The following is a 23,981-nucleotide window of genomic DNA, read 5'->3' as shown; positions in this document are numbered from 1 at the left end:
GGCGCGCACCACCACACCCAGCTAATTTTTGTATTTTTAGTAGAGTTGGGGTTTCACCATGTTGGTCAGGCTGGTCTCGAACTCCTGACCTCGGATCCACCCGCCTTGGCCTCCCTAAATGCTGGGATTACAGGTGTGAGCCACTGTGCCCGGCCTCCTTTAGTGATTTTAAACCATAATCTCTTTCCGTGACCTGCCACCGCATCCCTGCCCCGCACTCGAGGAGGCACAGCCCTCCGAGGATGCCTATTTCTCAGGCAGGCAAATTGAGCACATCCGCCCAGGCAAGGACTTGAGCAACGCTGTCCTTGCGCTCATCCCCCAGACACGTGGATCCTGCACTCTCAAATGTGAATGAATGGGACACCACATGACACGGGGAGGCAGAATTCGTTTACTGAGATCACTGAGTGGAGGTGGAGGAAGAACTGAGTGGCTGCTGTCCTGGTCTGGGGATGGATCAGGCACCAAGGTTAGGAGAGGGAGCCCGACATCATGTTAGTAAAATAATAAAGCAGTGGTCGGACAGAGGGAAGACCCACTGCCTGGGACTGCTCTGAGGCAAGAGGTGTACGTATCCTACCTGGCCCAACACACGCACTTCCCCACTGGCTGCTTGGCCTGTGTCAGCGCAGGGAGCGCGGGACGGTGGGGGAGGTGGAGCGGTGGCAGCGGTACCCCTCCAGTGCCGCCGGCAGGAGCAGCAGGCCGCTCAGGGGGTCTTTGCGGCAGCGGCCCATGGCCTCCTTGTAGCTCAGCCGTTCCTTGGAGATGGGGTCTGTCAAATCCTTCTCGTAGCTGGACTCGTCCTGCAGGAGCTGGGCCAGCTCTTCACTGACCATCCCAGAGAGGAGGGCCTGCTGGACGGGGATGCGGCCTGTCCTCTTGGGGTCGATGAGCCCCCCGGTCAGGTGCTGCACCTGCAAGTGTGGGAGCACGCTTTCCCGGGGCATCCAGCCCTTCTGGACAGCCTCGCCTACCGACAGCCTCTTCTTGGTGACGGGGTCCTCGATGCCGGTGAAGGCCTTCTGGGCGTTGAGCAGCCTCTGCGTGGAGGTGTTCTCGATCAGGCCCCTCTCCATCGCCTTGTGCACAGAGTAGCGCTCACGGCTGAGCAGGTCCACGATGCCCCCTGTGGCCGCCTGGGCCTCCAGTAGCTTCTGCCCAGTGATGGGGTCCAGCATGTTCTTGGCCACGGCCGTCTTGATGCTGCACTTGTTGTCTGTGGTTGTGTCATAGATCCCGGCGATAGGGAAGCTGTCATCACTGAGCCCGAGAGAGAAGCTGGGAGAGAAGAAACTGGTGCTCTGGGGGGCCGGGGAGGCGAGTGGGGACTTGGAGATGATAGAGCCGATGGAGAGTGAGGAGCTTGGCTTGGTCTCCCCGGCTACAAGCAGCGCAAACTCGGAGATGGGCAGGTGGCCGTCCTTGTACAGATGGTACTCCTCCTTAGAGATGCGACGGCAGCGGAGGGCGGCCTCGATGGAGTACTGCTTCCCGCTCTTGCGGTCCAGGAGCACAGACTCCTCCCCACAGGGCCCCGAGGTGGTGACCTCCTCCCAGTCACACTCGAGCTCCTGCAGCTGCAAGTACTGGCCCCTGTCGATGATGCCCCTCTTGTAGGCCTCGTACGGGGACATGTCCTTCCCCGTCTCGGGTTCCAGGATGGAGATCTTGGTGGAAAGGTTGGTCTCTCGCGTCTGGGTCTCCTGGCTGAGCTCTTCCCGGCTCACCTTGGCGTGGAGGTCCCGGAGCATACGCTCCTTCTCGTATATCTGGTCCTTCTCGCGGAGGATGGCCGCCTCGAGCCGAGAGAGCTCCTGGCCCCGCTGGGCCGCCTTCTGCCGCTCGCTCTCCGTCTTCTGGCTGAGCAGCTTCGACTCCTCCTGCAGCTGCAGTGTCTGCTGCTGCTTCTGCCTCTCCAGAGCCCACAGCTCCTGCTGCAGCCGCCCACGCTCCTGGTCGGCCTGGTCCCGGGCCCTCTGCAGCTCGGATTCCTCCCGGGACCAGGTTCTCCCCAGCGTCTCGGCCCGGTCAATGCGCTCCCGCAGGCGCCGTGCCTCCTCCTCCCGGCCCTGCCGGGCCGTGCGCTCCCTGTTGAGCATCTCCCACACGCGGGCCCGCTCATCCTCCAGCACGCGGTCCTTCTGCACCCGGATCACTTCCTTGTAGATGGTCTTCTCCTGCGATTTGGCTTTCTGGAGGACGTCAATCTGGACCTGCAGGTTCTTGCACTCCCGATGCAGCTCCGTCACCTGGGTCTTCTCCTGGTCCAGGTCCCGCCGCAGGGCTTCCGTGGACTTCTCCAGGTCCGGGTCCTTCTCCAGCTTCACCACTTCCTCCATGATGATCTTCTCCTGCACCGTGGGAGGCCGCTTCTCCAGCTCCTGGATCCTCAAGGTCAGCTGCCGCAGCTCCCTCTCCACGGCCAGCTTCTTGCTGCGGTCCTCCTGGAAGCTGAGCAGGCCCTCCTGCTCCTCCACGCCGGCCCGCAGCTGCTGCACCTCAAGCTCCAGCTGGCGCCGCCGGCCCACCTCCTCATCCAGGCTCCGGCTCAGCCGGCTGTGCTCCTTGCGCAGCTTCGGGTCCTTCTGGGTGACCACCACCTCCTGCACCACCACCTTCTCCTCGGGCTTCCTCCTCTCCAGCAGCAGGCGCTTGCTCTGCAGCTCGTACACCGCGTCCTCCGCGGCCCGCCTTTTCTGGGCCGCCTCCCGCACCTCCTGGCGGAGCCGCTCTGCTTCTTTCTCCAGCACCGGGTCCTTCTCGTGGCGCACCACCTCCTTGCTCACCGTCTTGGTCTCCACCTTGGCCCGCTCGCGCCTCCACTCGTCACGCTCACCCTGCAGGCGGATGAGCTGCTCCTGGGAGCGCCCGTGGCTGTTGACGAGCTCGTTGAGCTGAGCCTTCAGGCGGTCGATCTCGCGCAGCACCTCGGGGCTCCTCTCATGTCTCACCACCTCCTGGGTCACCTCCTTGTACTCCACTGTGGGCTGCTGGGCCCGCAGGACCTCCAGGTCGGGCAGCAGCTTCTCCACCTCCTTCTCCACACCGCTCCTCTTGCCCGCCACCTCCTGCAGCTTGGCCTTGAGCCGAGTGATCTCCTGCTCTGTCTCCGGATCCACCTGGAAGGTCTCATGGACGCGCTCCTGGAGCTGCACTTTGGGCCTCTGCTTCTCCACCACGCTGTACTTGCTGTGCAGGTCGCTCAGCTCCCTGGCCAGCGTCGCGTTCTTGCTCCTCTCCTCCTCGAGGAGGCTCCTCAGCCTGGAGGACTCCTGGAGGAGCCCTGGGTCCTGCTCCACCTTCTTCACCTCCTTCACGATGACCTTGGGCTCCACCGAGCTGATGGCCCGCTCCAGGTCTTGGATGCGAGCCTGTAGCTTGGCCACAGCCTCCTCCGCCTGCTTCCTGCGCACAGCATCCTCCTCCATCTGCAGCCTCAGAGCCTGGGCTGCCTTGACCATTTCCAGATTCTTCTCCACCTTGACCACCTCTTTCACCACGACCTTCTCCTTCACATCCACCTCCCGCTTCTCAAGGGCCAGTAGCTCCTTCTTCAGCCGTTCCAGCCGGGCCGAGATGACGGCATCCTCCCCACGGAGCTGCTGGATCTGGATCCTGAGCTGGGCTGCCTGACTGTCCAGGCCGGGGTCCCTCTCCACCTGGGTGACCTCCTTGGTCAGCAGATGAGGCTGCATGGTCTTCCTCTTGCTTTCCAGCTGCACGACCTTCTGGGCTGCCACTTCCAGGTCTGCCTGCAGGCCAGCCCGCCGCTTGCCCTCCTCCTCCACCTGGGCCTTCACCCTAGACAGGCTGCCCTCCAGCTGGGGGTCCCGGTAGAACTCCACCACTTCCTTCTCCTCCAGCCTCTCCAAGGGCCGCTGGGTCCTCAGCTGCAGCAGTTGGCTCCTCTGCACCTCCAGCTCACGCTGCACTTGGGCCACCCGCTTCCTCTCCTTTTCCAGCTGGGCCTTCAGGGCCTCTGACTCTCTCCCTGCTTGGGCAGGGCTCTCGGAGCCCTGCTTTGCATCATGGGTCCCTCGGATGTCCTCACTGAGCTCCTTCTGCAGAGAGGAAGAAGGGTAGAGCATGGGGGTGGGCGGTGGAGATAGGAGCTCCATGTTTTTCCTGAGATGAAAGACCTCTCCCTGTTTCCTGAGACTCCCCAGTGGGTCCTCAGAGGCAGAGCTGAAGACCTAAGATGCTTGGATATAGGATTTTGAGAAGACCCAGTCAATGCAATGATTTTAGGACCCAAGGCAGTGTGCAGGCCTGGTTTGCATTAGAAAGCGCAAATAGGGGCCAGGTGCGATGGCTGATGCCTTTAATCCCAACACTTTGGGAGGCTGAGGCAGGCGGATCACCTGAGGTCAGGAGTTCGAGACCAGCCTGATCAACACAGTGAAACCCTGTCTCTACTAAAAATCCAAAAAATTAGCTGGGTGTGGTAATGCATGCCTGTGATCTCAGTTACTCAGGAGGCCAAGGCAGGAGAATCGCTTGAACTGGGGAGGCAGAGGTTGCAGTGAGCTGAGATTGCGCCATTGCACTCCAGCCTTGGTGATAGAGCGAGACCCTGTCTCAAAAAAAAAAAAAAAAAGTGCAAACAGGAGAGGTTCTCCCTGTCCCTCCAGAACCTCTCCCCTTTCCCCTTCCATCCAGGGATGCTGACTGTGGCTGAGGGTAACAGAAAAGCTGGCAAGTCACCAGGAGTCCTGGAGAAGTTCTGGCTCGAGGGTGTGTAGTGTGTAGGCCGAGGGTGGACAGCCAGGTGGCTGAGGCTGAAGGCTGTAGGGGATTTTCTCTGCTCTCTGGGGTTAGAGGTCCTGTCCCATTGGAGGACGCCCAGCGGCCAAGCTGTGACCACACTGAATGCCATCTCCAGGGCCTAACCCTGCGATGGACACCAGCCTGTAAGAGCTGCTGGAGAGAAAAGGTGGCTGGAAGCTGCTCCCCTCTCCAGCAGCCAGAGCTGCCCAGGAGCTGCAGGCAGGAGGGAGAGGAGGAAGGGAGACTACCAGGGTGACAGCCTGGCATTCTGGGAATGGAGTGGGCATTCCTGGTTATTCTTGGCTGTTGTGGGAAATGTGTAGGTGTTGTCTGTGTACCTTCTCCAGCATTTTTCTAGCAAACTCCAGCTGCTGCAGCAGCTGCTGCTGTGCTGCTGCAACCTCAGTATAGGCCTTTGCAAGGTTCTTCTCCTGGAGAGGGCAGAGGGAGAGGGGAAGGGCAGAGTCAGCTCCTGCCTTGGAGCCTGCAGAGCTGGTGCCAAGGTCCACTGAGCCCCACCAGGTCCCATCTCACCTGGGCCTGGATGCTCTCCTGCAGAGGAGCCACTCTGGGTCTCTTAGGGGCTGACACTGCCAGGGTGGGCTCCAAAGAGCAGCGGTAGGTGTTTGCCTGGAGCTCATAGTCCTGAGCAGGGAGGAAAGGACAGCAGGCTGGCAGCCAGTGGGGAAGCTGGGTGTGGGGGATAGGGCTGGAAGAGGGACAAGGGTGATACATGGAGAGGGGCAAGCTGAAGGCAAGCTGCTTACCTGGAGCGCTGCCTGCAGGGCCTGGGAGAGGCGGGATGCTGTGGCCCTGTCCTGCTCTCGGCTCTGGATCTCCTGCGTCAGCCTCTGCCAGGGAAGAACCCAGAGTCAGGAGGCCAGGAAATGCCACTCACCCTGACTCTCCTCTAGCCATGGCTCCAGGGCCACAGTCAGCCAGAGCTGCCTCCCAGGAACAAGAAAGGGCAGGGAGGGAGACCTGGGCCAAACTCCCTCCTCTCCCTGACATCATTCTCTATTCTCTCTGCTTTTCCTCCTTCCTCTCCGAGGCACCTTGGCAGAATCCCTTTCTTTTTTTTTTTTTTTGAGACCAAGTATCGCTCTGTCACCCAGGTTGGAGTGCGTTATCTCGGCTCACAGCAGCCTCCTGGGTTAAAGCGATTTTCATGCCTCAGCTTCCTGAGTAGCTGGGATTACAGGTGCCTGCCACCATGCCAGGCTAATTTTTATATTTTTAGTAGAGATGGGGTTTCACCATGTTGGCCAGGCTGGTCTCGAACTCCTGACCTCAGGTGATCCGCCAGCCTCGGCCTCCCAAAGTGCTGGGATTATAGGCATGAGCACCTTTCTTTGGCCTGGTGCCCCTCAGAGTTCCGTTCTAGCACAGCAGTATCTGCGAGCATCACCTGGGGCCTGTGGGAGGCAGGCAGGCATTCGGGGTCCACCTGCACATCGGATCCAGCAGGTCTGGGTGGCCCTGAGAAGTCACATTTCTGACAAGTCCCCAGGTGATGCTGCTACAGCTCATCCAGAACCATGGCTCCAATTGGAAAGTTCTCAACCCGGGGCGCCCACTTTTATTCATCTGGGAACTTAATATACTGATGCTCTGACCACAATAATCCAATTTATTTGGTCTGGGTAGGGGTCCTGGCCTGGGGATGTTTTAAATGCTCCCTGGGAGATTCTAGTTTGCACCCACGGCTGAGAATCTCTGTCCCAGGCCCCCTTCCCAATGTCACCTCCCTACTCTCTCCCCAGATATTCTCATTTTCCGGAAGTCCCAGACCCATCTTTGCTCTCATGAGCTCCTAGGGGAACCCCCAGCCCCAGTTCCCTCCCATATGCCTACCTCCATCTCCCCGCTGCCCTCGGCTGTCCTGGCCACCTCATTTCAGCATGACCTAGCCGGCCCCATTCATCTCCCCAGATATGCTCTATTCCCTGTGTTCCACCTCAGGTGGAGGTGCCCCCTCTTCCCAGTTGTCCCCAACGGAACCCTGGGCACCACCAGGCCCCGTCCATCTCACTCACTGTCCCCTTCAAGCAGTCACCAAGTCCACCTAATTCTGCCATCTCCATCTCAGATCTGCCCACCTCGCCCTGTGCCATGGTCCCTTCCCCGGCCAGGCCGTCACTCTCTCTCACCTGGATTTCCAGCCTGGCTCCTCGTGGGCCTCCATGTCTTCATTCCCACCCTCTTAGCCGTTCTCTACTCGGCAGCCAGAGCCAGCTTCTAAACACTGGCCTGGAAGCATCCCCTCCCCAGCAGCTTCTGGGGGCCATAGGAGACAGTGCAGCCTGGATCCCATGCTGGAAGGGCCTGTGTGGTCTGCCCATCTGGTCGCCCTCGCCCCTGAGTTCCCCTCCTTTCCTCTGATGGCATGTTCTCTGTATGGGACATTTCATCCCTCCCCCGGCTACACTTGCTTCCTCCCACACCACCAACCCTGACCCACGTGGGTGTCCAGCCTGGGGGCACCCACAGCACGCTGGCTTCTCCCACCAATGCTTATCAGCATCATAGACCTCCCCCACCAGACTGGGAGCTGCCTGGGTGCAGGCTTGTACCCCAGTGAACCCACTGCCTGGCACATGGCAGGGGCTTGATGAGTGTGAGGAAGATGCAATAGTGGCTGGAACCCTCAGGGCTCTGTGGCCTGAGCTTGTAAATCCCACTGCCCCAGTCGGGCCAGACAGAGATGGGCTGGCCCCGTCTGTGGGCAAAGAGGAGCATTTCAGCTGGAGGCCAGGGAAGGGGCCCAAGGCCTCCGTGGTCTGGGCTTTGAAGCCCCTTAGAGCGCTTCTGAGCTCTGGCCACTAGGGGGCCACATGGGCACAGGCAGCTGTCCCTGCCCCAGCCTCACCTTCTGCGCCTGCAGCTTGTAGGCGATCTGGCTGGGGCCGTCGCTGGGCCGCACCTGGCTGTGGGGCAGGTGCTCCAGCCAGGAGCTCAGGTTATCCTTGCAGTTCTTGAACTGCTGGTAAGTGAGGGCGGCATCCTGCACCATCTTCTCCCTGCAGGAGGACGAGGCCCAGAACAGAGATAAGACCTGCCCTCTGGGGACAGGGGCAGGTGCACAGGGAGGCTGGTGGGAGCCTCCTCCTGGGGGCAGGTCAGGAGGCCCGAGTGGCCTGCTGTGCAGATCCCCACTCCCTGAGCCTGGGAATTCAGAGATGGGACAGTCTCTACCAGGCACCACCCTGGGAGGTAAGTGCTGTTGTTATCCCATTTTAGAGATGAGGAAACAGCTTCAGAGAAGTGAAGTCACTAGCCCAGGATCACACAGCTTGTAGACAGCAATGCCTGGCTCTGCACCAGCCCACACCCTGTGCCCCGAGGACCCAGTCGCTCACCGCAGGTCCAGCTGGTCCCCTGCGGCGTGGTAGCGGTCGGTGAGGGCTCGCACCTGGCGCTGCTGGCGAGGCAGGTCTTGGCAGAACTCCTGGAAGTTGTTCTGCAGCGCGGCGCATGCGTGCTCCGAGGCCTTCAGCGCGCGGTGCAGCCGCAGCACGCAGGTCTGCTGTTCCAGCAGCTCCCTCCGCTGGCGCTGCGGAAGGAGAGGACGCAGCCGTGCACCCTCGTGGCTGGGGAGACGCCGTGTCCACCCCACCCGCCCCTGAATGCTGGGTCCCCCTGCCACCAGGAGGCCCCGGCTGGTCCCTTACCTGCAGCTCGCTGACCCTCTCCTGCAGAGCCCCCGGTTCAGCAGGGATGGGGGCCTCCTGCACCAGGGTGGCCTCGAAGCCTCGGATGACCCTGTGCGCATCCTGGATCTGCCGCTCCAGGCCCAGGGCAGCCTTGGCTCTGCCGCAGAGGAGGCAAGGCTCAGACACTCTCTGGGCCACACGCTGCTGCCCTGCCTGGCTGCCCTGTCCCCAAAGCACTCACTTCTCCCCGTAGAGGCTGCACAGAACCCGCACGTCACTGAACTTGTTCTTCACGCTGTTGAGGGCCACGGGCAGCTGCAGCGCAGCGGGGCCCACGGGCCGCGTGGACAGAAACGCCTCGCACTCCTTCTGGGCTGTCTCCTTCTCCGTTCCCAGGCTCTGCAGGCGCTGGGCTGTGCCCTGAAGAGGGGCGGGGTCAGGGATCTCTGGGCAGGTGGGTTCCGCCCGACTCTTCTACCAGGATACCCTAACTCTGCGCCCACGGAGGCAGTAGAGTGTGGTGGGTACCTGCTTGGGCTCAGGCCAGAGAACTGGGTTCAGTCCTGGCCCTGCTCGCTCCTCTGTGGATGACCTGCGGCAGATCAACCTCTCTGACCCTCAGTCTCCTCATCTACAGAATGATTAATAGGAGGGGGCGGGCGCAGTGGCTCACGCCTGTAATCCTAGCACTTTGGGAGGCCGAGGCGGGTGGATTGCTTGAGGTCAGGAGTTCGAGACCAGCCTGGCCAACCTGGCGAAACCCTGTCTCTACTAAAAATACAAAAATTAGTCAGCCGTAGTGGCGTGCACCTGTAATCCCAGCTACCCAGGAGGCTGAGGCAGGAGAATTGCTTGAACCCCAGGAGGTGGGGGTTGCAGCAAGCTGAGATCATGCCGCTGCACTCCAGCTTGGGCGACAAGAGCAAGACTCCATCTCAAAAAAATAAATAAAAAAGAATGATTGATGGGAGGGCGACACAAGAGCCTGTGTCCGGAGCTCAGCAGCGAGCGCTAGGCACACAGTTACCCACAGTCATCTTCATGTCACTGTCCTGCTCACAAGACCATCAGGTCCCCCGGCCCTGTCGCTCCAGCCAAAGCCCTGGCTCTGCCCACTAGGGACTGTCGCCCTCATTCTTTCATCAGTTATTCACTCATCTGCCCGGTCCGTCACCGAGCAATGCTGACTCTGTACCCGGCACCACCCACCACCAGTCTAACTGGGCTTCTCCTGGACCCCAACACCACTGACGTGGCAGATGCTATGACTTCAAAACCTAAGGACGCAGCTTCTTGGGAGGTGAAGACAGGGGGATTGTTTGAGACCAGGAGGTTGGGGCTACAGTGAGCCTTGATCATGCCACTGCCCTCCAGCCTGGGCAACAAAGCAAGATCCCGTCTCAAAATAATAATAATATGGCCAAGTGCCGTGGCTAATGCCTGTAATCCTAGCACTTTGGGAGGCCGAAGCGGGAGGATTGCTTGAGCTCAGGAGTTTGAGACCAGCCTGGGCAACATGGCAAAAGCCCATCGCTACCAAAAAAATTAGCTGGGCTCAGTGTTGCACCTGTGGTCCCAACTACTCGGGAGGCTGAGGTGGGAGGATCACTCAAGCCTGGGAGGTGGAGGTTGCAGTGAGCTGAGATTATACCACTGCACACCACTGCACTCCAGCCTGGGTGACAAAGTGAGACCCCATCTCAAAAAACAAAAAACAAAAAACAGACCAGGCGCGGTGGCTCACGCCTGTAATCTCAGCACTCTGGGAGGCCGAGATAGGTGGATCACTTGAGGTCAGGAGTTCGACATCAGCCTGGCCAACATGGTGAAACCCCGTCTCTACTAAAAATACAAAAATTAGTTGGGCATGGTGGTGCGTGCCTGTAATCCCAGCTACTCAGGAGGTTGAGGCAGGAGAATTGCTTGAACCTGGGAGGCAGAAGTTGCAGTGAGCCCAGATCGTGCCACTGCACTCCAGCCTGGGTGATGCAGAGAGACTTTGTCTCCAGAAAAGAAAAGAAACTGGTTTGGGAGGATACCCCAGACCGTGGCCCGGTGTGGGTTTCACTCTGAGCGCTTTTGGGAGTGTTGAGTCCACGTGGCAGAGAGCTTGCTGTTCTTGGGTAAGGAGTTTACACAACGCTGCAACCTCCCCAGGTAGGCTCCCCCTTGCAGCCAGGGGACATCTCTTCCTAAGATTCTCCAGGCTTCCTTGCTATTTCAGGAGCTTCGCCAGAATACCTCCTGGGGGTGTTGACATTGGGCCCTACTGGAACCTTCCTGAATGATCAGGTGAGCTGGGCATTATGATGTCTGCTTCAGGGATGAGGAAACCAAGGCCCAGAGAGTCATGTAGTCCAAGATCCCGGATCTGGTCAGTGGAGGAGCCAGGAGGGGAACCAGCTTGTCTGAGCCCAGCTCTGTCCATACCCTTCTCCACCTCCGTCCCAGCCACTGCTCCTGCACTTGCCTGACCTCCCTCATGTGTAAGCACCAGGGCCGGGCCGTTTCTCATCCCAGCCGCCCCTTTCCGCCGCTCACCCACCTCATGGCTGTGGATGCGGCCCTCCAGGTCCTCCAGGGGTGTGGTGCGGCTCAGCGGGGCCCGCGCCCAGGCCAGCACCTGCCTCTCTATCTGTCCCAGGTCTCCATCCAGCTGGGTCATCTGTGTCAGGAGCTTCTGGGCCTGTGGGTTGGCCGGGGCCGAGCCAGATGGAGCTGGGGGCAGAGGTGCTGGTGAGGGCCCAGGGTCTATCTCCAGACTGCCAGATGGGTGCCCCCACCAGGTGCCCACAGAGGGTCCTGTCGGAGTAGGGTGGAGGGGATGGGCAGGGCCACCCCAGAGATGAAATCCCCAGAGTGATGGTTCCTAACCCAAGGCAACCCCTCCTCATCACAGACCAGTCGGAAGTCGGAATCTACTCCTTCTAGCCCCACAGCCACCCCTCCCCGGGCCACCCTGGGTACCCTGCTGGCTGGGCCGAAGAGACTCCACAGCACTGGCCTTCAGGCGGCTCTGGACTGTGGCCAATTTCTGCTTCAGGGCCTGCAGCTCCAAGGCCAGCCTAGAACGAAGAGGGGATTCGAGAAAGAGGTCCCCACTCTGCCTCTCTCCCTCCCCAGCCCCAGTAGACGCAGCTTCAGGTGAAGGCCGGCCTTTGAGGCTTGGACAGTGCAGGGCCGGCCTGCTCTGCCCACAGCCTGCCCCGAGTATCCCTACACAGACCTACCGGGAGGCCCTGGCCACAGCATCAGGGTCTGGTGCTGGGATGCAGAAGCAGGTGGCGGGAGCACGCTTGGTCTCCCCACCAGGGCCCTGCACGACCCAGGTGTGCGGGTCAGTGTTATCCATCAGCTTATACCGCTCGCCCCGCAGCAGCTGCACCTGGGGGCACAGAAAGGGAGCGGCTCCTGCAGGCTCAGGGGCAGGGGGCCAAGGCCAGGGCAGAGTAGGGGCTGGGGACAGAGACAGATGGGGACAGCAGCTGGTACAGGGACAAGAGTAGGGTGGGAGGTGCTGGGGTAGAAAAGAGGCAGGACAGGACTTGGAGAGAGGAGGGTCTGGGTCAAGGGAAGGAGTAGGGCAAAAGTGGGCGCAGGAGACAGCTGGGGATGGAGCGGGGATGGGCTTGGGCAGGGGCAGGGGCAGGGGATGGGCTGGGTGGGGCTGGATGGCGGCAGGGGTGAGGTGGGGGAGTTCGCACTTCTCCTGAGTCCCAGTCGCAGATGCTGTCCACGTGCAGGGGCTGCTGAGGCAGGTTTCTTCGCTGTGGCAAAGGGGCCACATCCTGGCTTCGCCGCTGCAGGTCCCCAGTGGCCCTCTCGGTGACGGCCAGCTGTTTTTCCTCTGCCTGCCAGGGGCCCAGGCTGCATTGGAGGCTGGCCACACCGTACCCATCCTTCAAAAGGACTAGAGGCTGGCCTTCATGAAGGCAGGGGTCTCTAAGTCAGCAAAGTAAAAGGAGCCCCTCTCTGGGGGCCTAGGATCCTGGGATCTGCTAGCTGCAGGGAGGGGGATGGCACAGCATCACCCAGGCCTCTGAGCAGAAGCTAGACGGGCCTCAGAGCTCTCCCAGGCTGCCCTTGTCCCACTGCAAATGAGGAAACTGACGTCCAGAGGTGGGAGGAGCTTGCCGGTACCTGGCCAGCCTCCTGCTAGAGCAGACCACCCGCCAGCACCCAGGCCAGGGCTTGGGATAGGACTAGGTACCGAGGCAGAAGGGGTGAGGCCCAGAAAGATGGACAGGACCAATTCCCAGAAGTGGGGTGCAGATGGCCTGGTGGGGTTGTCTCACCTCCAGCTGTTGCAGCAGCTCTGTGGGGGAGCCAGGGGGGCCCCCAGGTGCAGGGCTGTACTTGGCATCCAAGTTGGAGTTGAGCTTCGCCAGGGTCTGGCTGACTGAGTCGGCCTCTTCCTGGAACTGAGTTCACTGGGTGGTCAAGGGCAGAGCCTGGGGCAAGCTGCTGCCCACTGACCCCACAAACCAGCTGAACCTAAGCCAGCTAAACCTAAACCAGCTAAACACAAAGCAGCTAAACCTAAACCAGCTAAATACAAACCAGCTAAACACAAACCAGATAAATGTGAACCAGCTAAACTAAACCAGTAACCCCTAAGCCAGCTAAACCTAAGCCAACTAAACACAAATCAGCTAAACCTAAACCAGGTAAACCTAAACCAGCTAAACTTAAACCAGCTAAATCTAAACCAGCTAAACACAAACCACCTAAACCGAAACCAGCCAAACCTAAACCAGTCAAACGCGAACCAGATAAACCTAAACCAGCTAAACACAAACCAGACAAACCTAAACCAGCTAAATTTAAACGAGCTAAACCTAAACTGTCACTCTCCCCTACTCTGGCCGCTCTTTTTCCTACGCAGGTGGCAGGACCTTTTATCACTGGTGTGCTCTCGCAAATGGGGTCTTACTCGTGCACTGAACTTAATTTTTTTAAGTGGGTCATAAAACACTTGGTCTTCGTCCTTCCTGCACAAATGAAGGGCACCATCACCTGCCTCCCTCCAGCACCTGAAGTCTTTCTTGCTGGGACAGAGGGTATTGGAGCTGCACTTGTCCCAGCCCCGGAGAAGAAGCTGTGCTTTAAAGAAGCATTCCAGGTGCTTTTACGGAATTTTTGTCAATGTGTGTGATCACAGTCTGTGGTTCTATAGGAAAATGTATGAAACATTATCTGCCCCCAAATCCCAGTTGTATATTATATCAGGGTTTCTCAACTGTTTTTTTTTCATTATTATTCTCCTAAAGAGCCTTTTAAGAAATATTTTATTTAATTTCCCCCACCTCATCCCCATAAAATTTTATTTATTTATTTATTTTGATAGAGATTTATCTATTTGTATAGAGACAGGGTCTCGCTATGTTGCCCAGGCTGGTCTGGAACTACTGGGGTCAAGCAATTCTCCTGGCTCGGCCTCCCAAAGTGCTGGAATTACAGGTGTGAGCCACCACACCTGGCCCCCATGAAATTTTAATACCACAGATATGCTGTATACAGCTTAGGTGCTGTATGTGGATCTGTACTTCATGCATAAAAAGAGTTAAGATATTTTTCTGCCATTAAGAACCAATTTTCACCCCCCTGGGAACCGCTTCACCCTGTTGAGAATGTGCCCATGCCTTGCTTTCCCTCTGGGACTGAGTGGCAACCACATAGCTCTATTTTATTTTATTTCTGAGGTGGAGTCTCTCTCTGTCACCCAGGCTGGAGTGCAGTGGACCAATCTCGGCCCACTGCAACCTCCGCCTCCTAGGTTCAAGCGATTCTCCTGCCTCAGCCTCCTGAGTAGCTGAGATTACAGGCGCGCGCGACCACGTCTGGCTAATTTTGGTATTTTTAGTAGAGACAGGGTTTCACCATGTTGGCCAGGCTGATCTCGAACTCCTGACGTCAAGTGATCCGCCAGCCTCGGCCTCCCAAAGTGCTGGGATTACAGGTGTGAGCCACCGCGCCCTGCCAGCTCTGTCTAGTTGAGAGGTGCAGTGCCTCTCCTGTGGGCAGGGGTGCTGTGGGACCATCCGCCCCTGTCGCCCCTGCCGCCTGCCTGAGGGCTCACCCGGCGGTAGTCCTCCACGTGCTGCAGCTGGGTCTCCTGGCAGATGCACAGGTTCAGGAAGTTCTGCCACTCCATCTTCAGGGCCTCCTGATGGGCCTGGGTACGGCAGCACAGAGCCCTCGGACCACGCCCCGCCCCCCCCCACGTCCACCCCACCTCCCCCCCTTCCCCGCCCACCATGTCCCTTCTCACTCTCGCCCTGCCCGCAGCGCACCTGGATGGGCCCCACCGCGGGGTGCCGCAGCTCCACCATGCGCTCGCCGTCGTCCTCCAGCTGGTTCACGCTCTGCTCCTGGCTCAGCAGCTCCTGCTGCTTGAAGTGCTGGGGGCGAGTAGGGTGGGGAGCGGTGGTGAGGACCAGGATGGCCCTGGCCTCCCCCACCTGGCCCCAACCTCTGCCAGCCGACCTCGTACTCCCGCCGCACGCCCGCAGGGTCGGCCATGAGGTCGCTCCAGTCCTGCTGCAGGATGCGGCGCTGCTGCTCCGCCAGGGCGCTTAGCTGCCGCGTGCAGCCCTGCAGGTGCGTGTACAGGCTGCCCAGGCTCTGCCCGCGCCACGACGCCGCCTTCTGTGCTCAGGATCCGCCGCCAGCAGCAGGGTGGGGAGAGAGAAAGTGGGGGGCAAAAGGCGCCACTGGGCCGCGCTCAGGAACGCTGGCCCCGGGCAGGGTCCGGGCGGCCACCCAGGCCCACCCGCAGCCGCCCTGCCCGACCCTCCCTCCTGCTCACCAGTAGGTCTCGGTATTGGCTCCGGATGGTGGCTGCATCCTGCCTCGACCAAGGGGAGAAACAAGCCCGTGAGAGGTGGGGTGCAGGGAGATGGCCCCCTAAGATCTGGGCCAGCTATACCCCACCCACCCCTATCCCCAGGGCCCAGCCCATCTAGCTCCGGCTCTGACTGGAGAAACAGGGGCTGGGGCTGGCCCGGATGTGACATCCTCCCGGCTCACCTACCGGCCCCACAAGGCTGCGCAGCTGCTGCCCATAGGCGTCTATCTCCTTCTGCAGGATGTTGTGCTCGGCGATCTGTTGCTCCAGCTCCGCCATGCCCGGCCCGTACTGGCCTGCGCAGACCTGCTTCTGCAGGAGAGCCAGCGGCTCAGTCCCCACAGGACCGCGGTGGCGAGCCAGAGAACCCCACACGCCTCCCACCCGGAGAAGTGGACTTGGTCATTTGGGCAGAGCGTGGACGAGCCTGGGAGCAGCCCGGGTGCACGCCCTGCAGCTCACCCAGGGGCGAGGCCATTCTGCAGTGGCCCCTGAGTCCCACTGGTTCCCAGACGCTGGGCTCAGCCTCTGAGAAGTCTCCAGCTCCACCCTGCCTCATCTGTGACCCAGCCTCAGTGCCTCCTGCCTGGACACCTCCAGCCAAGCTCTAGGGACCTCAGAAAGCCCTGCTCCAGCCGGGCCCTTCCTCACTGTCCCTCTATTGCAGGATGACACCCCTTCTCTGTGGCATCAAAGCACAACTCCTCAACCAGGGATCAGAATGCCCCATGACCTGGCTCTGCCCACCTGCCCAGAAATCCCCACTTCCCGTCCAACCCCAGGCTTCCTCCTGGCAGGAGCCTTTGCTCCTTCTTTCTGGAATTGTCCTCTCCTCACTACTTCACCCTGACCCAACCAAACCCTCTCACCCCTCTAAGGTCTCTTCATGTACCTCCTCCTGCAGGAAGTCTTCCCTGACTGCACTGTCTGCTCTGCTGTCTCCCTGCCCAGACCCCCGAGCCACCCCTACACCCTGACTGTTCAAACCTACAGTCAGGCCCTGGATTAAATGCAGTTCCGTATCGCCCTCTGATCACACTGGGGTGTGACTTTGAGCTCCTGACCTGTTTCTGCTCCAGCACGCGTGCCCAGTCGACCCTGGGTCCCACTTCGGGGGGCAGCACCATCTTCTCGTACAGGGCACGGTACTCCGCACACTCCTGGGTCACCCGCTCGTGCAGCTGCTTGATGCTGTCAAGAAGGTGGCCGGCAGGTCACGGCTGGGCCTAGGTCTTCCCCAGGGACCCCCAGCCCTGCCGCAGCCCCACTCACTCCTTCTCAATCTCCTCAGCCTGCGGGTGCTTGAGCCGCCGGGCCTTGTCCACGTCCAGGAAGAGGTCCTTGAGCAGCACCTCGGCCTCCTTCAGGCTGCGGCCCGTCTCCTGCTGGTGCTGCAGGGCCTGGCTCTGCTCACTGTTCAGCCGGTCCTGTGGGCAGGGGATGGGCAGACTCGCCAGGGCCCAGAGCCCCCACACCCCTGCTGCCCATCACTGTGGGCCTGAGCCCAACCTTTGGGACCCCAGCTATGCTGGCCAACCTCGAGGCCCACGCCAGGCACAGGGTCAGGCCCAGGGCGTCCGTAACAAGACACAGGGGAGCCCAGAAAAGAAGGAAGCTGAGCCGTCTCTCCCACCATGTGTTAGAGGATGGGCGGTGCAGGACAAAGGTCATCTGTTCCATCTTCACCATCACCAGGGGGCACTCAGGGAGTGCCAGGCCTGATGATGGGCCGCCCATGCCACCCAGCCTGCCCACGCCCTGCCAACTGCTGCCGGGGCCTCACCTGCTGCAGCCTCTTCTGCGTCTCCAGGATGTCCCGTTCCACCTGGTCGGCGTTGGCTTGCATGCGGGAGATGAGCAGGGCCAGCTCCTGGGTGGCAGCCCTGGTGGGTGGAGGGGACAGCGGGCAGCTTGGTGGAAGAGGCCCCTCTGTGCCCCATCCAGGTGGCGTCCCCTGCCCTCCTTCCACCCCATCCTGCCCCCACAGCCTAGCTCACTGCCCTGACTTTGGGGTCTCTCTCTGCAGGAGGCTCTGTGAGCGAGTCCTGGTTGGGGGTGTTAGCACTGCCCCACCACATGAGGGGTCAAAAGGTGAGGGTCTCAGCTCTGTGTGGTGCTGGGGGGCAGGCGGCCTCGGTGTCCCAGCCCCAGCCAGCTGTGCTGGCAGTGAGTTCCCGACCCCACCCAGCTGCCCGCCTCTTCCGTCCCCTAGCCAGTGAATCACCGGCCCAGCCACTAGTACCTGAGCCAGCCCGGCTGGCCCCTGGGAGGGGCAGTTGGGCTGGCTGCGGCAGGGAGGCAGCAGCGTGTCCCCCACCCCCACCTCCTCCCACTCCAGCCCTGTGTTCCCCTATACCTCCTCCACCCCAGGGAGCTTTGCCAGAGTGCTGGCTTCAGTAGCCGTCTAGAGGAGCCTCACACTGTCGGAGCCGGGGAGGGGGGGCAGGCGCAAGAGACTGCTGGGCACCCTAACATTCTCCAGAGTTGAGGGTTCAAAGCCCAGATTGGGCCCTGACTTGCTCTGAGTCACATGGTCAGGGACGGAGGGGAAACCTTGCTTCCACCCCAGGGCTTTCTCTGTGCATTCGCCCTGCAGCCTCCACAGAGCACCTGCTGCGTGCATGCACTCACTCTGTGGAGGTCATGAGGTCAAGCAGACCTAAAAGAGGGCATATTGGTCCAAGCCACATGAGCACAGTGCCTTATTGGGGGATCATTATCCTGGGGCAGGGGAAGCCTTGAACTGGATCAAAGGATAGCCCCCCCCCCAGGCAAAGGGACAGTGCTGGTGAAGGCTCAGCAGTCTGGAAGAACTCTGTGGCCAAGACAGCCTGGTTTCATCTTTCTCCATCATTAATGCTGTGTGACCTTGGACAAGTTACTCAACCTCTCTGTGCCTGAGGTTCCTCACTTGTAAAGCGGGATTTTAATAAAAATATCGATGCCTTAGGGCTATTGTGAGCATTCATTGAATTTATCTGTCTGAAACATCCAGTGCAGGCCTGGTGCAGGGTCGGCACCCAGCACGTGTTAGTTTTTATCTCACTAGAGGGCTAGTGCCTTGAAGGCAGGGGCCTGTTGGTTCTGTCTACAGCGACATCTCCAGTGCCTAGAACAGTCCTGGCATGCAGTAAGTGCTTAGTAAGTTCATGTCAAACGAGTGGATCGCACGTGAGGTGAGAGCCAACAGGGCCCTGAGGACCGAGCTGCCCCAGGCCAGGAGCGCGCTGCTGGGGAGCCTGCCTGGACAGTGGGAGCTGCAGGTGCTGGGCCCCGGGCACGCCTGCTCAGGTCCCGCCTCCTGGGATGGCTGCTCCCACGGGGAGCTGCATACTCCACCCTGGGTGGGGCTCAGGTGCCCCAGGGAGGACAGGTCACTCAGCGAGAGTGTTAGCTGAGAGTCCTTAACCACTGTCTTCCCGTCCGCCCAGACGCCCAGCCGCGGTGTCTGTTGGTGCCTTGATCCCTATCGGGGTAATGGGCACCCCCGCTCCCACACCAGCCTTTCATCCCTGAGCTTATCTCGACACCCTGGACCCAGGCGGGCTGCCGCCTCCTCTGCAGACAAGCTGAAGCCAGTGAGTGGGAAGAACACCGCCTAATCCATCCACAGAGAGCTGGGGCTGGGCCCCAGAGAGCCGGGTGGTCCAAGGGAGGCCCAGTGCCCCCTGCGCCACACCCACTGGAAAAAGAAGCCCCAACTCTATTTTGTTTTGTTTTAACAGACAGGGTCTTGCTCTGTCACCCAGGCTAGAGTGTAGTGGAGTGATCACGGCTCACTGCAGCCTCGACTTCCCGGGCTCAAGTGATCCTCTCACCTCAGCCTCCCAACTAGCTCTGACTACAGGCATGCACCACTACATCCAGATAATTTTTGTATATTTTTTGTAGAGACGGGATTTCCTCATGTTGCCCAGGCTGGTCTCGAACTCCTGGGCTCAAGTGATCCACCTGCCTCGGCCTCCCAAAGTGGTAGGATTACAGGCGTGAGGTATTGCACTAGGATTTTTTTTTTTTTTTTTTTTTAAAGACAGAGTCTCAGTCTGTCACACAGGCGGGAGCGCAGTGGTGTGATCATGACTCACTGCAGCCTCAAACTCCTGGGCTCAAGCAATAGGCACGAGCCACCATGCCTGGCTATTTTTTATTTTTATTTTTTTATAGAAACAAGATCTCCCGATGTGGCCCGGGCTGGTCTCGAACTCCTGGGCTCAAGGAATCCTCCCGCATTGGCCTCCCGAAGTTCGGGGATTATAGGCGTGAGCTACTGCGCCTGGCCATGAACCCCTAACTCTTCAATACAACAAGGCCCTGGGTGAGAACTCTGGGGAGGGCTGTGGCTTAGGCAGGAGGCCGCACAGCCCCTGCGTCCCTACCCCAGGGATCCCACCCCGCCCATTCGGTCCTCATGCCCTGCACCCAGGCTCCAGGGGTCATCCCAGCCAAGTAGAGCCTTGGGGCAGAGCTGCAGTCAGGCAGCCAGGCTCTCCTGTCTCCCAGGCTCTCCTGTCTCCCAGCCTCTGGCAGAGGAGGGCCCCGGTGCAGGCTCCTGTCCAGCACTTCTCCCGCTGAGCGGCCTCAATCCGTGGCCCGCAGGCCCCCTTAGAGGATGTAGGGAGCCCCAGGCCATCCCCTGCCTCCTGCCAGGGCTGAAGTTCGGCCTGGGCCTGCGGCTCCCAAAGCAAGGAGAGAGTCCACCCCTGGGCCCTTTGGCCTCGGGATACCAAATGCCAGCACCAGCACGGGGCTGGTCCTGGGCTCTGGGCCGCCGCCACCGCCAGGTGGCTCAAGGACCTGGGCCTGGCACCACCCCCACCCCAGTTCCCCTGCTCCCCATCCCCCAGTCCCACTCACCGGCTGTGCTTGCTGGGGGAGCCTTTGGGGGACCCCTTGGCTGGGGAGCCCTTGGGGGACCCCTTCCCCTGGGAGCCTTTGCTCAGCCCCTTGAACATGGTCTTAAAGGCAGGTGCTGGCTCAGGCTGGGCTTGGCTGGCGGAGGGCAGGAGGGCAGGTGGGAGGCAGCGGGCGTCCTCGCTGGCTGGTCAGCTAAGTCTGGCGAGGTGGGGCGGCTGGGCACTGGGGAAGGGAGTTTCTGGGAGGCCCCTCCTTGCAGGTGAGGCAGCGGGCCGCTGGGTCCCAGGCCTGCCGCGCATGCACCCACAACGGCCACACTCATGCCTGCTCCTGCACAACCAGTCTGGGAGGAAAGGGCACAGCCCTGAGGGCGGGGCCGAGCCTGCCCGACTCCCACAGAAGGTTTGGACTTGTTACACCCACATGCCCAGGGGAGCGCAGCGGCGATCACACCCAGACAGGGAAGGAGCTGGGCCAGGACTGACAGGGCTGGAGACAGACGTGCACATGCAGGCGCAGGCTCAGCGGAGAGGCCCCAGCCGCGGAGCCCAGGATTAATAAACACCTCCAGCCAACTCGGAGGCCCTGCTGCCAGGCAGGCCCCCACCCACAGCTCTCAATCCCCCAGGAGAGGAAGGGGTGTCCTGCCAGCCCAGGGCCTGGCTCTCTGTTCTCCACTGACATGATGGGGCAGCCAGGGGACGTTCACTCCAGACAACTGGCACAAGGTCCATTTTTTTTTTTTTTAAGAGACAAAGTCTCGCTCTGTCACCCAGGCTGGAGTGCAATGGCATGATCTCGGCTCACTGCAACCTCTGCCTCCCGGGTTCAAGCGATTCTCCTGCCTCAGCCTCCCGAGTAGCTGGGATTACAGGTGCCCGTGACCACGCCCAGAAAATTTTTGTATTTTTAGCAGAGAAGGGGATTCACCATGTTGGCCAGGCTGGTCTCGAACTTCTGACCTCAAGTGATCCACCCGCCTTGGCCTCCCAAAATGCTGGGATCACAGGCATGAGCCACCGCACCCGGCCCCATTTTATAAAGTGTGCACAGTGCAGCAGCACCAGGGCTGGCTTCAGGTGCCACTAAGCCTGGGCTCTGGCTGAGGCCCGGGAGCCCCATGCACTTGGCTTTTCCTACCTGCCTCTTCCCCCACCCAGAAATGGCCCCTGGTGGCTTTCATGAAGTCAGATTGAGTGGCAGACAGTGATGCCAGCTTATTGGTCTTTTCCTCACACTGGGGACGAGGGCTGCTGCCTTTTCCTTCTGTGGTGGCCCTGAGCGTCTTCAAGAAAGGGGTGATGGCACCCCCCTTTCCAGGCACTCATTTCACTGGCCCAGCGTAACAGGCCCCTTCTGCGGAGGTGGTGTCGCTTTCCAGGTCATTCCTGAAACCCCCGTGGTTTTAGTGGAAGGAGGGCTTGAGGGGGAGCCAGGGGATGGAACAGGCTGACTGGGTGACATCACCTGGACATCCTGGCAGGCCTCGCTGAGGACAAAGCACAGCCTGGGAGAGAAAGGTCCCAGCAGACGGGGGAGACCAGGGACCGACGCCTGATACTGGCCTCAGCCCCCATGGGATAGCAAAGGCCTGGGACCTTTTTGGCTGAATCTCATGGGAAGCCCCTGAACTCGGCCGTGGAGAGGGGATGCAGAAGACCTCCATTTCTAGAGGTGGAGGAGCTGACAGGGGCAGTGGGGGTGGGGAGGGCAGCGGCGGCCCCGACAGCAATGAGGAAACAAAGTGGTCTCCAGTGTCCTCGGCTCCCGGCCCGCGTCTTGAGTGAGATGGCACCAGAGATGACTGGCCACTCAGCCACTGCCCCAGGCTGCTCCCACTTTATTCCTGGTGACACTTGTCTTCTAACCACTCATTGCACGCCTGCAATCAATTGTCTTCGGAAAGGAGCTGTTTGTGTGAATGACTACAGGAGCCAACTCCGGCCTCACCTCTGGCCTGCCTGACTCACCTTTTTCTTTCTTTTTTTTTTTTTTTGAGACCGAGTCTCGCTCTGTCTCCCAGGCTGGAGTGCAGTGGCGCCATCTCGGCTCACTGCAACCCCTGCCTCCCAGGTTCAAGCGATTCTCCTGTCTCAGCCTCCTGAGTAGCTGGGACTACAGGTGCATGCCACCACACCCGGTTAATTTTTGTGTTTTTAGTATAGATGGGGTTTCACCATGTTGGCCAGGCTGGTATCGAACTCCTGACCTCAGGTGATTCGCCCACCTCAGCCTCCTAAAGTGCTGGGATTACAGGCGTCAGCCACCGAGCCCGGCTGCTTCACCTTTGAGCTTGGCCCCTCCCTGGGAGGTGGCAGTCATTGGAAGTGGGGCCCTGGGGAGAGGTGTCCAGACTCCGGACAGAGAGCAGCCAGGCGAGGCACCTGAGCTGTGCAGGGGGAGGTGCCCTGGGCGGAGGGCAGGGAGTCTGAGGTCTGGAACACTCCAGCTTCCTCCCCTCTGCAGAAGTCCTCCAGGAAGGAAATGAGCACTGCAGGGGGCCCTCACACGCCTGGGAGATTAAGTGCTAACTGATTTACTGCAAGAAAAACAAGAGCTGACTTCCTGGCGTGATCTTCTCATGCTGAATCAAATCAGGCCCAGCTCCTCTGACAAGGGCTGTCGGGCGGCAGGCAGGAACACCCGAGCCCTGAGGCGGTCTCTCAAGTGGGATGCTCCTGTCAGATGGCAGCAACCCTGGCCCCAGAAGAAAACAGGAGAAAGGACAGGGACACAGAGTGGGGCATGGCTGTCTTTGTGCTTCACCTCTGGCCTCACCCTTTGGAGAGAAAGGAGCCCTTTATCTAAAAGGTCAAGATGGGGCTGACTGTCTGGATCAAGACCCTCAGTGTCCGTTTCTGCAACCACAAATCCTGCTGTGTGTGGCTGTAGTGTATTTGAAGGTGCCCGGACCGAAGTGAGATGTGTTATACGTGTAAAATTCACACCAGATTTCAAAGACGTACTATGGAAAAAGAATGTAAAACGGCCTGCTGCGGTGGCTCATGCCTGTAATCCCAGCACTTTGGGAGGCCGAGGTGGGCAGATCACGAGGTCAGGAGTTCAAGACCAGCCTGACCAACATGGTGAAACCTCGTCTCTACTAAAAATACAAAAATTAGCTGGGCATGGTGGCACGTGCCTGTAGTCCCAGCTACTCGGGAAGCTGAGGAAGAAGAATCACTTGAATCTGGGAGGTGGAAGTTGCAGTGAGCCGAGATTGTGTCACTGCACTCCAGCCTAGGAGACAGAGCGAAACTCGATCTCAAAAAAAAAAAAAAAAAAAAAAAAAAGAACGTGAAGCATCTCATTAATTTTTCTATTGATTACATATTGAAATATTTTGGATATGTTGAATTAAATGAAACGTATTTTTAGTTTTATTTTTGTTTTTTTGAGACAGAGTCTTGCTCTGTGGCCCAGGCTAAGTGCAGTGGCACAATCTCGGCCCACTGCAACCTCCACCTCCCGGGTTCAAGCGATTCTTATACCTCAGCCTCCCAAGTAGCTGGGACTACAGGCGTGCGCCACCACGCCCAGCTAATTTTTGTATTTTTAGTAGAGACGAGGTTTCACCATGTTGGAGACCAGTCTGACCAACATGGAGAAACCCTGTCTCCACTAAAAATACAAAATAACAAAACCAGGCATGGGTGTGGTGGCACATGCCTGTAATCCCAGCTACTTGTGAGGCTGAGGCAGGAGAATCGCTTGAACCCAGGAGGTGGAGGTTGCGAAAAAAATTTAAAATATATATATATATATATATATATTTTTTTTTTTTTTTTGGCCAGGCACGGTGGCTCGCACTTGTAATTCCAGCACTTTGGGAGGCCAAGGAGGGTGGATCACTT

General features: G+C 59.4%; 1 protein-coding gene across 2 annotated transcripts; it reads right to left on the bottom strand.

Annotated features, from left to right (window-relative positions):
- Positions 1–373: 373 nt before the first annotated feature.
- EVPL (envoplakin) lies at positions 374–20,330 on the bottom strand. Of its 2 annotated transcripts, none has more exons than XM_055242089.2 (22): positions 20,128–20,330; positions 17,057–17,156; positions 16,546–16,700; positions 16,338–16,464; positions 15,460–15,585; positions 15,235–15,273; positions 14,913–15,074; positions 14,720–14,827; positions 14,506–14,601; positions 12,722–12,847; positions 12,131–12,277; positions 11,657–11,811; positions 11,328–11,491; positions 10,972–11,144; positions 8,668–8,846; positions 8,445–8,583; positions 8,133–8,326; positions 7,643–7,793; positions 5,541–5,624; positions 5,308–5,418; positions 5,112–5,204; positions 374–4,067 (listed from the first exon to the last, which is right to left on the bottom strand). In XM_055242089.2, the coding sequence occupies exons 1-22, from the start codon at positions 20,223–20,225 to the stop codon at positions 627–629; spliced, it is 6,168 nt and encodes a 2,055-aa protein (XP_055098064.1). In that variant the 5' UTR covers positions 20,226–20,330; the 3' UTR covers positions 374–626. The 2 variants fall into 2 exon arrangements, with proteins under 2 accessions (XP_055098064.1, XP_055098065.1); XM_055242090.2 differs by having other exon boundaries at positions 11,394–11,491.
- Between the last annotated feature and the right edge of the window lie 3,651 nt (positions 20,331–23,981).

The sequence above is a fragment of the Symphalangus syndactylus genome, chromosome 14, assembly GCF_028878055.3.
Source record: "Symphalangus syndactylus isolate Jambi chromosome 14, NHGRI_mSymSyn1-v2.1_pri, whole genome shotgun sequence".
Taxonomy (NCBI): Eukaryota; Metazoa; Chordata; class Mammalia; order Primates; family Hylobatidae; genus Symphalangus; species Symphalangus syndactylus.
This window is presented reverse-complemented; position numbering and strand designations above follow the sequence as displayed.

Excerpts from the sequence above, each read along its gene's own strand:
- EVPL (XM_055242089.2), bottom strand. The coding sequence starts at position 20,225 with ATGTTCAAGGGGCTGAGCAAAGGCTCCCAGGGGAAGGGGTCCCCCAAG. Across the intron at positions 12,848-14,505 it reads ACGTGGAGGACTACCGCCGG|TTCCAGGAAGAGGCCGACTC; the intron begins GTGAGCCCTCAG and ends CAGTGAACTCAG. Across the intron at positions 5,419-5,540 it reads CCCTGCAGGCAGCGCTCCAG|GACTATGAGCTCCAGGCAAA; the intron begins GTAAGCAGCTTG and ends CTCCCTGCTCAG.